General features: G+C 46.8%; 1 protein-coding gene across 1 annotated transcript in view; it reads right to left on the bottom strand.

Moving 5' to 3' along the window:
* The window catches only part of LOC119387301 (fibrillin-2-like), a 126,455-nt gene that overhangs the window by 66,612 nt on the left and 45,227 nt on the right, over positions 1-14,616 (bottom strand). The window contains 9 exon segments of the mRNA XM_049414154.1: positions 1,532-1,657; positions 2,953-3,078; positions 3,322-3,444; positions 5,111-5,236; positions 5,969-6,094; positions 6,605-6,730; positions 10,119-10,244; positions 12,248-12,313; positions 13,678-13,833. Of these exon segments, the coding sequence (XP_049270111.1) occupies positions 1,532-1,657; positions 2,953-3,078; positions 3,322-3,444; positions 5,111-5,236; positions 5,969-6,094; positions 6,605-6,730; positions 10,119-10,244; positions 12,248-12,313; positions 13,678-13,833 (1,101 nt within the window).

The raw sequence follows: 14,616 nt of genomic DNA, 5'->3' as shown, positions 1-14,616 counted from the left end.
CACATGTGTCATTTGGATTCCTAAGGTCGTTAAATAGCACGCGTTCAACAAAATTATATCACATACACTTCAGGTGCGGTGTACGCATTTGTGTAAGCCATCTTTTTTTTTTCTGTCGTGACCATTTACGGCGAAAATGCAACAGACATTGAGCTTTACGGTAGATTCAACCCCTTCCGTAGACAATTTGTTGTATTCATTGAACTTGCAGTGCGCGCCACATTGTGCGAGATAACCACTTTGCCAAAGGCACTGCCAAGTTTGACGAGATGGTCGACGCGTCGCTAACGACAGCAGTGCCGAAATTTAAGAACATTTTTGCTATGTTTGCAGCCAACAATTAACGCGTGCACCTTTAGTGGGTGATTGAATTCTTTTTATGCAAAAGACGCAATGACTGACTGCACAGTAATGATATCTGTCATTGCTCCGTCATTATCGTGAGTCAGCATAAAATATGTAAAAAAAATTAAGTCAGCTTCGTACTAGCGTGCAAAGCCTGAAGGAAGTGTGGAGCTGGGCGGCCTTCTTTGTTTCTCTTTCTTTCTTTTTCTCTCTATTTTTTGGTCTTCTTTGTCTCCGTTAATTTCTATCTAATTTCGCTCTTTCTATCTTTCCCCCTCTCTCTCCATTTCTTGCTTCCTCTTTCTTTTCCTTCTCTTTCTGTTTTTCTTCCCTTTCTTTCTCTCCATTTCTTTTTTTCTTTCTATGCCACGCTTTACTCTCTCCCTCCTCTCCCTCATGTTCACCCTCACTTCCCTTCGCCAACCCCTTGGTATACTATACTAAGTTATGGACTATGTTACGTTATGCTCCGCTAGCGTGCCTGGTTCACCGAGTGGTTACTATGCTCACCTTCGGATCGTGGGTACGCGGGTTCGAATGCCGCCTCGTCAAGAAATTTTTTTCACCGAGGATTCCCTCTTTCTCTTTCTTTTCTATATCTTTCTTTCTCTCTCCTTCTCTCTCTGTACGCGTTCTCTCGCCCGTCAGAGTTATTCCATCGCACGCCGGACAAATCGGCGCACGTGTTGTGGGAACGAACAGAAGATGAAGAAGAGGACGAATGTAGCGCGTGCCGGTTCATGACGATGACAGTTTTACGTTCGCGGATTACAACCAACGGCTGGCATAAACAGCTCCGCTGTTTAAAAAAAATTATGATACTGCGGGAATGTCCCAACCTATCAGCATGTATACTGTGGTATCTTTCATGTCCCGCTTGTGCGCTGTTTTGGAATAACTATATAAGCAGCTCCCCTGTTCCAAGCAACATACTACAACCGTTAGCCTTCTTACGACGAAGTGTACGGCACTTTGTAATATATTATTGGAAACCTGACGTGTTCATGAACAGTCCCACCATAATTCGCTCCTGAAGGAGCATTAACGATATCGTACAATAAATAAAGACTGCATTGTCATTCCATCGTTTTCTCGGTTACTAAGACAATTGTCCTGTTCAGTGGTTGCTTCATATTTACGAATACACTCTCATCTCCCTGCGAAAAGTCTTGCTAATCAGACTTACCGGTGCACTGGGTGTGGCCTTTCTTGACCGAGTATCCCGGCTGGCAGTGGCACGTGTACGATCCGACCGCGTTCTCGCATCTTCCGTATTGGCACAGGTTTCGGTTTCTCTCGCATTCGTCGTAATCTTCGGGGAAGCAAAAGACGAAAGACGCTGCTGTACTTACCCCGAACAATTTTTTTTATTGCGTTAGTTTGCCCTACGGCATCAATACACATTACACAGTTGCACCCGAACAACCGAACACTATTTTTATCATGCAGACGCTTCCGTTTACTCAGGGAAAAACACTCTAAAAGAAGCATTTAATCGAATTGGGTTGGATTATACTACTTCAAATATTCTGTCCTTGCGAGCCTTCTCATTAGGCCATTGCCACGGGGATGTCTTCTCCGACTGTTGGAAAATATTTAATTGAATCAGGGCGGTTTTCACTGGAAATTCGTAAATTTCCAGTATTAATTTATATTCATTCTAAAATTTCTCGATAGCCACACAATTCATATGTGTCCATTTTTTTAGAAATTTATTCGTTTCGTGGCCAATCTCCCAGGGGTTGGTATGGGATAGTGATGTACTTCTTCATCATCATCATCAATTGCGAACAGACAAACTTGCCTGTGCATTAATATGACCAGCATAAGAGCACCGACGCAGATACGAACTTGCTCGTAGTGTGTCCACCTTTCCAGTCGCACTTCCCTACTCAAGAGCTTCGGTAGCAAACACAGGTGAACAGTTCGACAGCCTTCGGATGCTCCGCTTATCAGTTGCCGCGTTAGTTCATTAACAACGCATCTTCGTTAATCTTTTCGCTTCATTGAGAAATACCGCAAATTTCAGCAACTTTCGTTGCCACCCTTTTCACAAGATTGGCTTGATTAACTTAGCTATGTCGTTTACTGGCTGAGCACGTGTGCGCGCCTTCAGCGATATTATAAACCCCACCGCGCGTGCCACCGTACACTTCTAGAAGTGGCTGCCTGCGCACTTAAACCTTGTTATCTCTTATACCGCGGCACTCACCGCAGCGTTGGCCGGGAGCTGTATGTTGCAAGGATTGTTCTTCTCTGATTTCACCTTTCCTATAATTTACGTCGTCATGCAGACGTTCCCTACAAAAGCGGTGGCGTGGCTTCCCACAAGGCAATGGTTGACGGAACGGATCGTAAATGTAAAGAGTAGTTACAGAATACATGGTTCCAGGTTCCGGGTTTTCGAAACTTCTGCAAAAGTGTTCGTCACGGGCCGATACATGTGCTGCCACGACTATTACACCCGAGGTGCTGTTTTTGGGTCCTTACGCGTATGTTAGGTGTTTTTTGATGCACGCGACCCCTGGTTTAACCTAATCGTGCTCTTGTAGAGCTGCCGTGCACATCCGCCGTAACGTAAGCGCGCCTCGGAGGTCTCAGTCTTACCTTCGCATCCTTTGCCGTCGGGCGCTGGGAGAAGCCCTTCCGTGCAGGTGCAGGTGTACCCGCCTTGTGTGTTGCGACACCTGCCGCCGCTGCACGTGTCCAGGCCACGCGCGCACTCGTCGACGTCTGCAAAGAGAGAGACAGACACTTAATTGGTTATAGGCTATAGTGAGTGATCAGGCGCCACACTTCACGCCCCATATTCGCAATACACCTTTGCGCTAGTTCGTTGTATACAGTATAGTGGTAGCAAACACATTATTAGCAAGGACCACCAACCAATCAATATGGCATTAACGCTATCGCGTTAATACCATACTGCAAAGGCAAAGTCATAGCGAATAGCAATATCAGCAGTTGCATACTGACCAACACAAGTGACGCCATCCGGCGACAGTTCGTATCCTGGATGGCAGGAGCAGAAGTAGCTGCCCGGGGTGTTGGTGCACTGAGACTTGCAGTTGCCCCTGTTTATGGCGCACTCGTCAATATCTGCGAGAAATGTCGCGAAATGATAAAGAGACGGATAAGAAAAATGCTCGTTTGCGATACGTAAACGACATTCCCCTGCGTATTTTCGTTCCCGAAAGCATAAAGCTAATGAATGAATGGTACTTGTCACAAATTTAGTGCACCTTCTCATTATGTCGAACGCATTTACTAATCTCGCATAAAGTAGATGCGTGCCCATAAGATGTAGTGATGACTGGGCTATGACTGTCATTCACAAGTTCAACTGCGCAACGTTACGCTGGGCGGCTGACAGTAAATTAAAGACGCTCCTTCTCTAACTTACAGCTCCTTTAAGCAAACAGCTACTCTTATCAGCTCTTAACAGCTACTCTTACGCCTACTTATCTTCCCCACAGCATCGTATGTATGAAAACTGTGAGGGACGTCAAAAGTTCTCAGCTTCCTCGCGGTGTACCATAGACTATAGCTGAAGAACGTGGACGTTATCGTGACCTCCCCTAGTGCTCGGCCAATAGTGTTTGAGACTGAACAGGCGAAGCCCTGGTACGCACCACGCGTTGCTTGTATATTAACAATCGCGTTCGCGTTATCGTGCTTCTGATTGGTTTATGTCGACACTACCTTCTACTCGAGCCACAGATTTTCACAAAACGGAGTGTATAAGATGCCTACCTTTATATACGCGTATGGGTCCGTGTTTTCTATCATTTGATTGTTCGTGATTGACCCACAAGCATCCACGCTCTTGCTATAGTCTATATTGGCCGCTAGGACAGAAGTATGATAAGAATGGGATGATTGTTATGACTGCCACTGGCGGCACGTCGTCTGTGGGCTGGCGGTGACTTCCCACGAGACACCTCGATGCTTCCCGGAGACGGGCTCTCTACGGCGGGGAACACCCCTCGAAGGGAAGAGAATGGTGCGAGCTCAGATGAATAGCGGGGCGACGTCAAAACTGCGACGACTTCACAAAGGGCCGCTGTGGGTTGTTTGAGATACTACGGCGTCTACCAGATTAACCTTTCCTGCCCTACTGGAGAGAAGCGGAGGAACTCTCCCGGTCTCCCGTTCTCCCGGCCTGACCCCCACGTGAGTGCCATTGACCGGTGGAACTTTGATGCATCAACGAGTTCAACAACCCATCTGCGACAATGTTGTGTTATTGGCTGGCATCTTGGTGGGTGGTGTCTTGTGTGTGATTGGCTACAATCAAGAAGGTGGAGCCATCCCGAGTTGTTATAACGACGGTGCTGAGTGAGACAACACGCTCTGGGCCCTGGGTTAATGGCTCATCCAGTCGCTCATCGCTGAACTCTTTATTTTTACCTTTTCACGATGTAAATAAGTTTGTAAAAAGTGCCATTAAACTTGTTTGTTTTCGTTTTCCCAACTACTGAGCATCAGTTCCTCAACCCGAAGACTCAGTCACGCTACTAAATGGAGTCTGGGCCCAACGCAACCCTGACGCCGCAACATGACCTAATTCAATCTCTCCACAGCAAGCAAGTTATACAGTAACGGAACACGTGATCGAATGTAGACAATTATTAAAGATGTACGGATCTCTTTTCGAATTAAGTGCGGTTCCTGGCGCATTCACTCACGCAGCTGAACCTTGCGTGATTGAATGAACCTTGCGTCATGACCACTGAAGAGTGATTTAGACGCTAATGGGGCTTACCCTCGCAGCTTGACTGTAGCGTGGTCTGCTTGTAGCCGTGGTTGCAGACGCACTGGTAGGCCCCCATCATGTTCTCGCAGACACCGTTGGAGCAGATTCCGCTCGTTCTGCTGCACTCGTCGATGTCTTGGTTCATGCGTGGAGACGGGTGGAGTTCGGTTGATTGTAACCTTCTTGACGTGGTCATTTATGCCCGCATATTTTGCAAACGGCATCCCTGACCGAGAAAGTGGAACAAGCCGCTAAGGCAAAACGCGCATGTAGTCATCAGCGAGATACAGTCGGACCTCGTTATAACGAAGCAACATCGGGGCAATAATTTAGTTCGTTATGTCCGGTATTCGTTGTAACAGTAGAGATAGAAATTGGCTCTAACAAATCGGCAGTCTGGCTCGCGAAAAAGTTTTATGTACAAAAACACGTTATCCTAGGCTTCAAACCCACCGTAAACGAGGTAATCATTACCTGTCTTCTTGTGGCGGCGCAACCAGTCAAATGCGCTTTTTTTTTAGCCGGATGTCCGAAATTTTTGCAACCTTTCTCACCTAATTTTTAACCAAATTTTTTGTGCTAGTTTTCGAGTTCTGAGCTTCGCGAGAAGCAAATATTTCTTCTTGACATCCGATATCGCGGTGGTTGTCGTGCTTTCGGTTTTTTTATAAACAAAATAAATGTCACTGGAATGATGCGTGGCCAAGCAATGTTCATATTTAGTTCGCGCTAACCGATAATTCGCTATATCAGTGTTCGTTATAACCAGATTCAACTGTAGACGAAACTTGCACGCGATCGCAAGACCGACTGGCCTGTGTCTAGCAGTTTTCTGTAGGTAGTTGTGCTTGACGGAGTGCCCCATACCTTTGCAGGCCTTCCCGTTAGGCGTCAATTCGTGGCCGGGAGGACAGACGCAGTGGAAGGAACCAGGCGTGTTGACGCACGTGCCGCCCCGGCACAGACCTCGGTCGCGCGAGCACTCGTCCACGTCTGTAGTGAGAGCGAGAAAAAAAGTGATTGCGAAGAGGAAGTGCTAACAGTAATAGGCGACACGACTGCCCACAATGTTCATCAATCGGAAGTATTCAATAACTGTAAGACGGTTAGTATCCGTATAATGAAAGCATCATGTACAGGCATACGCAAAGCGTGCAGATGAAATTTGGTATCGGGTGCAATATCGTGAATGATGATTACAACACGTGCCCCACTCCATTGGTGGGCCAATATCAATATTAGGGGAACATATAAATTAATAGTATAACTAAAACGAGAAAAATGTCTAACCCCTTAATGACGCTAACTGCCGCCATCGTGAAGAAGATATACTTACATTCGTAAGTGTTGTTATTGCAGCTACTCTTGTAATAGAGACTTAATATTTGATAGTTTGCTCATACATACATAATAGAATACTCGAGTTGGGCAAAGCGTAGAATTCCCTTTAGTGTGATTGATGCAAAGTAAAAGACGCTCTGTTTAGATAAAGGAGGTACTCACCGCGGCAGTCCTGATTGTTCATGAAGCCCTCGAAGCCGTCGTTGCACTCGCAGAGAAACGACCCGGGTGTGTTCTTGCACGTGCCGTTGGGGCAGATTCCGTGGGTAATGCTGCACTCATCGATATCTGCGCCACAGGTTAAAAAATATTAAAAAAAAACAGGAGACCCATCGTCAGAACTCATCTTGAATAGAGAGAAGCAGCTGCAGAGACTGCGATCTCTGCTGTTACATATAAAAAAAGCGTATTATCGTGGTGGATTGGGAAAACCAGGATATGTACTTCCTGATCATTTAACCGTTATATCATCAGTGAACGCCGCAGCTCTTCGCTTCTTTTCGGACCCTCTTTGACGGCTAGACCATTTACAACACTGGCAATAGTTAACCACAGCCTTCGTACTTAAATTGTGTAAGCAATAGCACCGTCAGCTCGGAAAAGTCGGTTAAGTCGATCTGAATCCGATATGCGCCGATGAGTTGGAAGTCGGCGCTTGTATGCCCATGTTATGCGATCGTCCGTTGTTTGATGCACTGTTTTAGGCGATCATGGGGGTGTACGGATAGGGTAAATTAATAAGGAAAGAGAAATGGCATTGACGTGCTACTCCTAAGTAAATAAATAAACAAAAAAACTTGGAGGACGCTTGAGCTTCGCCTTCAAGGGTAAAACGGGATAGCGTAATCGGGCACCGTGCGCATCGCCTTCTCAACTGCTAGCCTAACTTCGGTTCTCGGTGCATGCCTCAACCGTGCCGTAAGGAAACGAACGACTGTGCGCGTAACATTGGCCGTTTCAAACTATCCTGGAATGCCTACTGCAAGTACAGTTGTTGAGTGCCACTACGCCATAATTATTCCTTTTGCGAATCAGCGAAGGCCCACTACGCGTCCGTAAGGCAACACGCGAACCTACGCAGCTGCTCACTTTGTTGATGCTTTTGCAGCTGATGATGATTACATATGTCTGAGCGCTTTGTAATGGGTGGGCCTTTAAAACACCGACTCGTTGCGCAATTCACATGTTTTGACGCCTGGCGCGATTCTACGCTTCTGCCACGTAATATTACATGCGTTAAGGAGACTCCCTTCCACTACAGGACATTCATATAGTGTTTTTATTCCGAAGCAGTTTCAAGCAATAGCGTGCTCTGTGGTAGAACACCTGCTTGCCACGCAGACGGCCTGTGTTCAATTCTCACTTGAGCCGAATATTTTTTATTGTTTATTTTATTTGCATGTTTCTCGATTTTTCGGTCACGGACAAGATGATTTTTCGCTCACAAGCAACGACGCCGACACCGGAATTTCTGCGAAACGAGCTCTTTAACGCTATCGCGTTATTATAAACACAATCGTTCTGGCGACTGGATTTGAACTCTAAGCTTCTAGTACTGAAGTCCGGTGCCCCTAACCACCACGCCATAGGATGCCTATGGCGTCGTCTTTAGGGCATCGGGCAGAATAGAACGCCTTTAGGAATGTCACGCGTGCAAGCCAGCGTGCTGCCGCTCTCGGCCCGTTTTCACAACGCCGGCGGTTTGCTCTCGGCTTCTTCTCGCGCCTTCACTATCCAGACGCGATGCCTGCACCACCACTGGCGCCGCATTTGATCTCTCCTACGCTCTAGAATTGCTCGACACCGCCGGTGCCCCATACCCGACGTAACGCTAGCGCATTTCTCCTCTCGCATTTACCGCTAAGTGGAAACTGACTTTTAGGCGAAGCTTTTATAACTCACCGCAGATTTCATCGTCGTACGCAAAAAAAAAAAAAAAACCACCTGGCGCCTGCGAGCGTGGCAGAAAAGCGGCCCTCGAAGATGCGCCGACCAAATGAGTATTTGTATACGCCGTGTTCTAATAATTGATGCTCTCTTTTTTTTCTATTTGCGACATAGACTTGCCCTTAAGGCATAATATTTGTTTGTATATTTGTATTAAATGTGCGCCGTTAGGCCGGTGTTGTGTATGAAGTGAAGAAGTGTCTTGTGGAATGTGTTGTCATGTATCCATCGGTCATAATTGTTTGTGTCACTGTAGCGAAGGCCAGCTTGCAGGAGATGACGGAAGCGTTCCGACTGTAACCCTTGGCATGTCCATATAAGGTGGTATGCATCTGCTTGCATCACCGAAACAGAACAGTACGGGCACGTAGCACCCACTGGTAAATGCGACCAGTTCCACGTTGAGATAACAGCCGGGGTAAGGGCCACCCTGCCCGAAGCCTCCTAAGCACGACTTCCTCCGCCCTAGTAAGGTGAAGGGGGAGAGAGCAGACACACGGTGGGATAAGAGCGCGTGTATCCTACGGGAGAACATTTTTATGGGCACGGAGTGTATTTAGGGGTTGAGGTGGGAGGGGAATAGATGGGATGTCTGTATTAGGAGGGCAGTGTGCCTGCTGGTCAGCAGCAATATTGTGAGGGTTCGCAGCATGGCCTTGAATCCAGTGTACTCTGACGCAAGTGGCTGTATTACGGTAGGGCAGCTTTGAGGTGACATCCTGCACTGTAGGCAGCTTGGAATTGTAGGCAGCTTAGAGGTGACATCCTGCACTGCGCCATGAATGGCTTGAAGTTCCATTACAAGAGGACTGGCTTCCATAGATCGATAATGCTGGTGACCACTGATGAAATTATGCGTGGCACTTAGGAATGATGTCCTTCCGCCGTCTTGTAGGATGGCAGCATCTGTATAACTTTGCAGGTATTAGCGCATGATGCTCGACGATAGAGCGTTCGTCAATAATACCTGATTTATCGCTGCGCCATAACTTGGTTGTCTTATTAGATGTGATGGTGGTGAATTCCCAGGAAGGCATTGTATCGGACTGGTTGTCAATGCGAGACCCGCGTTGAAAGTGAGCATGCAACGCAGCAACAACCGGGACAAGTTGCTTTTTTTTTTTTATTTCACGCGCTTTTTCCCTTTGCGAAATTAGCTCTGCAATTATGTTAAGCTGGGCATGCTCCTGTAAAGTCGGTATCGGGGTGATGCGGGGTAACGCTGTTATTGTGCGCATGGCATCACGGTTAATAGCCTCCAACTGTGCCCACTGTGATGCTCTCTCGATCGTCGGCTTGTCGGCGATCGGCCGTTTCTGATATGGAAATCTGATCTTTTTAGAGGGGACTTGTCGTTTCCCGTTGCCGCATTTCATTGTTTCCGGGATATGAACGCATGACCGTCTTTCTTGCCTGTAGCAACTGAGTGTTGCGCTGCTAAGCACGTGGATGAAGGTCCAATTGCCGGTATGGAGGAAGGAAACAGTTATAGAGGGAGCATTTCGCAATGAGAAAAAAAGAAAGGAAGAAAAGTAGTACGTTAGCCACGCAGGCGCAAAGCTTCGCTTGCCCCCATTCTCCCGAGGCAAGAACTCCTGAAATTTTTTCTCAAAAAATCCGTTTCTGCTTGCGCACTGCCTTCCCCCAAGACGAGGCGCGCCCTTTAAAGCGTGTGTCATAGCTCGCACTACCGTTTATTCGATGACCATAGCGTCGAACATCCACTCACCCGTGCAGTTGATGCCTTCTTGGTCGATCGCGAAGCCCTTGGTGCAGTCGCAGCTGAAGCTACCGATGGTGTTCTGGCAACGGCCATTCCGGCACAATCCGGGAAAGTGGTGGCACTCGTTCACTTCTGTAATTGCAAAGCCGTGATGGTGGCTTCCAGCTATTCGCTTGTTTGCCATTAATACGATTTTCTTTCCGACACTTCTTTTCTCCTGCTGCAGAAGTTTTAATGCAAGTTTAGGTTTTAGGCCCGTTTTTAACAGAGTTTGTTGTAACGCGTTATGAGTAATCAATTGCACTTTCTTGCAGTTTTGTAATGTAATCGATGACTTTTTGGAAACTACCTTTCTGGGTAATTCAATTACATTTTCTTGTAATTGAGTACAAGTAATCAATTACTTTTCTTTTTAATCAAGCTGTAACTAGTCTTCTAGTTACAGCTTGATGAATATGGGACCGCTCTGTGTGGACGCCCCTTCCTGTCAGGCGGTTGGTTCCTACAGAGCCTATTTTTTTCACCTTTTCCTTCGCCTTACCTGCAACGCCTTGCCCGAGCGCCAGCAAAGGCGAAGCGCGACGCTTCATACAGGACATGAACACTAGCGTCGAATCACTACGCAACTACGAGCTGGTGCGCGAGGTGTTCCCACGTTTTAATACCGCTCTTCCCTTCAGAGCATCTATTGAGAGAGTGTTCAGTGTAGCAGCTGACCTCTTAAAGCGACGACAACTTTAAAGAACAACTTCTGTTGAAAGTTAACAACGTGTAACACTATATCACAAAAAGTCGCAGTACGCTTCTCAGCCTTCACGCAAGCCTCCAGCCTTCTGTCTACCATGCAAGCCGCGGTACTTCGTTGTAATTTGAGTAAAGTTTTGTTATTGTGTTAAGGCAATAAAATTTTGAAGGAAAGTAACGTAAAAGTAATCAATTACATCTCTATAATTGCGCAGTTACTTTTCTGGGGCTGTAATTGATCGTTGTAATCAATTACATTTTGAAGGAAGTAATTGTAATTGGTTACTTATTTTCTGTAACGCGAACAAGTCTGGTTTATAATAACGATTTGTGGGGTTTGACGTACAAAAACCACGATATGATTATGAGTCACGGCGTAATGGAGGGATCCGGAAATTTCGACTACCTGGTGTTCTTTAACATGCACTGACATCGCACAGAACACGGGCCTCTAGCATTTCGCCTCCATCGAAATGCGACCGCCGCGGCCGGGATCGAACCCGCTACCTTCGGGTCAGCAGCTGAACACCGCAACCACTGTACCACTGTTGCGGACGTGTTCGTTTATGTCAAAATTCAACGTTAACGCCTGTAAAATTCATACATGTTTTAAAGGGGCCCCGCAACACTTTTCCGAGTTATAATGGAATAGTCTCACTATTAGCGCATGACGCTTCACGAATCACATGCCGCAAAAATATTTAGAATCCGTCAAGTACGAGCGGAGTTACATGGATTTGTCGCACGCTTCAAGCGCTTTCTCTCTCCTCTCGTACCGGCGAGCGTACTGAAAGCTACGCAGGGAGGGGAGGTGACAAGGGGCAAGAAGATGCAGCCCTTCGTCAGCGTGCGTCATGACCTTGAGCACTTTCAACGCGCGGTTGACTTTCAGTGTGATCGCGAGCGTGCGCACGGGCACGTGGTGGCATCCCTCGGTGACCACGGTAACTATTCCGCTCAAAATGCTCAAATCAGCCAATGGCGGTGACTTTGGGTATATGGCGCGGTAATTTGGGTATATGGCATCATTCGTAGGGAGAAGAGAGAGCGATGGTTAGCTGACTTTGAGAATTAATTTGTAAATTCCAGGCCGCGTGCAGCGCTATAATGTTTGGCTCGCGTGTTCTCGGAGCCTCGACTACCGATCGGCAGCGTTTTCTGAAAATGCTCAAAAAGTGTTGCAGGGCCCCTTTAATGGGTGGTAGCTCTTCGAATATCGAGTTCTGGAGCAAGCAAGACTAGTTCTGTGTCTTTTTTTTTAACTTTCACTTGACATCCGTGTGCATGCTTGTGAGAGTGCGAGCGGGAACAGCGTACGTGCTCTTTCTCGCCTCTTGACCCAGTAATCATACCTGAAAATATGGCCTGAGAAATCGACCCAGTAATCATACCTATGAATGTATCGGTTCCCATTGTGACATAACCAGCTCCTTTGGGACACAGCTCGCGATAGGCCTCTGGAGGATAAAGAGAACAGGCACAAATGAGCACTTGTCAGTAGATGCTGAACTGTAGTCGGTGGATGCTGCCTTCGAGAAATGATGCAGCCCATTTTGGTGGATAACGTACATCTTGCATATTTAGAGTTAATATTCATAACTCCCTCTCCCTCTCTCTAAAATCACGTGTTTCACTCATTTTTCTAGTTACTGGAAGTTTCGCTATATCCGTCAAGAACAAACAAACAATTATTCACTTTTTTTTAGGAGATGAAGCTGAAGGGCAGCTGCTCTAAAGGGTTAAAGGGACACTGAAGAGAAACAATGAATCAATTTAGATTGATAAATTGTACTCTGAGAACTATAATGTCGTTAATTTCGCCATCATAGGTTCATTATTAGAGGAGCAAATCAAGTTCAAAGTTTCATTTTTGAATTTCGCGCCGAAATCTCCGCGCGTGATGTGACCGATTTCAAAGTGTATTTATCGTATTTAGGCGCCATTCGCCCAACAAAATTTCCTCAGACTTGGTACGCTAAGTCTATGACCCCCTGCGAGGACAATGTATTTCATTTTTACCGATTAGGAACTACGTATGCCCTAGTAGGCAACGTTACTAGTAACGTTGCTAGTAGGCGCCGTCAAAATATGTGACGTCATGGCGAATGCTGCGGAAACTTCTAGGTGGCGTCGCCGCGTCGCCACCCACATTTTCTTTTTGCGCATTTTCTCGCCTACCGACGAGTCTTCTCGCGGCAAGCGTGGTGTTTTTGGTATCGTGAAAGAGTAGTTTACTATTACATGAAAAATCGTTTTGCTCTTTAGTGTCCCTTTAAGAAGGTAGCTTTGTGTTAAAGCAGTGACAGTAACTATGCAGTGAGATGCAGTAATTACAGCTGAATCTAGTGGTGACGACAACATTATTCGTAATATAGACCTTTCGCAATGGCAGCGAATATGTTCGATTCGCAGCCATTGCTGCGAATCGAACAGGACATGTCTTCACGAAAACGTCTTAAGCTATAATTGTTCGTGAAAGGAAGTTTCAGCCAATCATTATGCTGGGCATATCATTAGCCGAATCCAGCCGACCAATGAAAAAGAAAGCTTGCGAATCAATCGCTCCGTGATGTCGGTACACAGGTGCCTAGATTCTGGCATAAGAAATTAGATTCTGGCTTTTTTTTCTTTTTTTTGTGCGCAAACGCGAAAGCCAAAATAGATTTTGGCTTTTGCGCACCACCTGTCCTGTAGTCCCTGTCTCGTCCTCGTCTCGTAATCCGAAGCGCAACAAGAAATCATGAGCTTAAGAAAGCCTCGCAGACTGCCCAGACCATGGTGGTCCAGGCAACCGACTCTTCTATAGCGCATAGGAGCTTACCAGTTCCGGGTCGCGGACATGCCTCGCATGCGTGTCCCCAGGCTTTGCCTAGCGTACAGCAGCAAAAGGCCCTCGAGAAGAGTCCGTACATGCCTTGAGAGCAGCGACCATCCTTGAACGACGCGTAGCAGACCTCTTCTCGCAAGTCTGAGCAAGGAAACACAGGGCAAACGTTCGTTCAGTCTCAGACTTTTCAATCGTGCAAGAAGCAGAAAAATTGCGAGCAGTACGCGGACGTGTGCTGTAAGAAGAGAAGTGAATATGACTAATAGTTGCTGGGGTTTTCCGTCCCGAAATCACGATGTTACTGTGAGGGACGCCGTAGTGGAGGGCTCCGAAAATTTCGGCCAACGGGGTTCTTTAACGTGCACCTAAATGTAGGTACACGGGCCTCTAGCATTTCGCCTTCATCGGCCGGTGATAGATCCCGCGACCTCAGGATCTGCACTCGAGTACCGCGACCACTATATCACTGTGGCGGGTCCAGAACAGAAGTGAGAAAGGTTTTTTGGCGTAGTCGTTTCTTAGCTGCTCTAATGTCCTTTGCTTGAGGTCGCGAACGAACTAAATAAGTAGGTGCTGTATGACTTAAGTTCGGTTAGAGCGTATAGCGAGGTAGTTCCCATCAACACACACTTATTCCTGGTTCCTTTCGTAGACCGACCTCGTTACGCCGTTGTAGAGTTAGAAGATTGAAGAGTCATCCGCAATAAAAACCATGAAGCATCATAACGACAAACTGACCGAGTGCTCTGGGGCAACGGCAGTTTCAGCTCTCTTCGCCAAGTAGGTGCACTTACAGGATATACGTATATTCATGGGCTTTGACTAAAAAGGACACGGAAGATAGAACGAATGTGATTGAGGCCAGGGGGGCAGGACTAGTACGCAAGCCACCTCCCCTACAGGGATACAGTGCACTCGTTAGTGGAATTTAAA

This window comes from Rhipicephalus sanguineus, chromosome 3, assembly GCF_013339695.2.
Source record: "Rhipicephalus sanguineus isolate Rsan-2018 chromosome 3, BIME_Rsan_1.4, whole genome shotgun sequence".
NCBI classification, from domain to species: Eukaryota; Metazoa; Arthropoda; class Arachnida; order Ixodida; family Ixodidae; genus Rhipicephalus; species Rhipicephalus sanguineus.
Note: the sequence above shows the minus strand (reverse complement) of the source record. Positions and strands in the feature narration are given on the sequence as shown.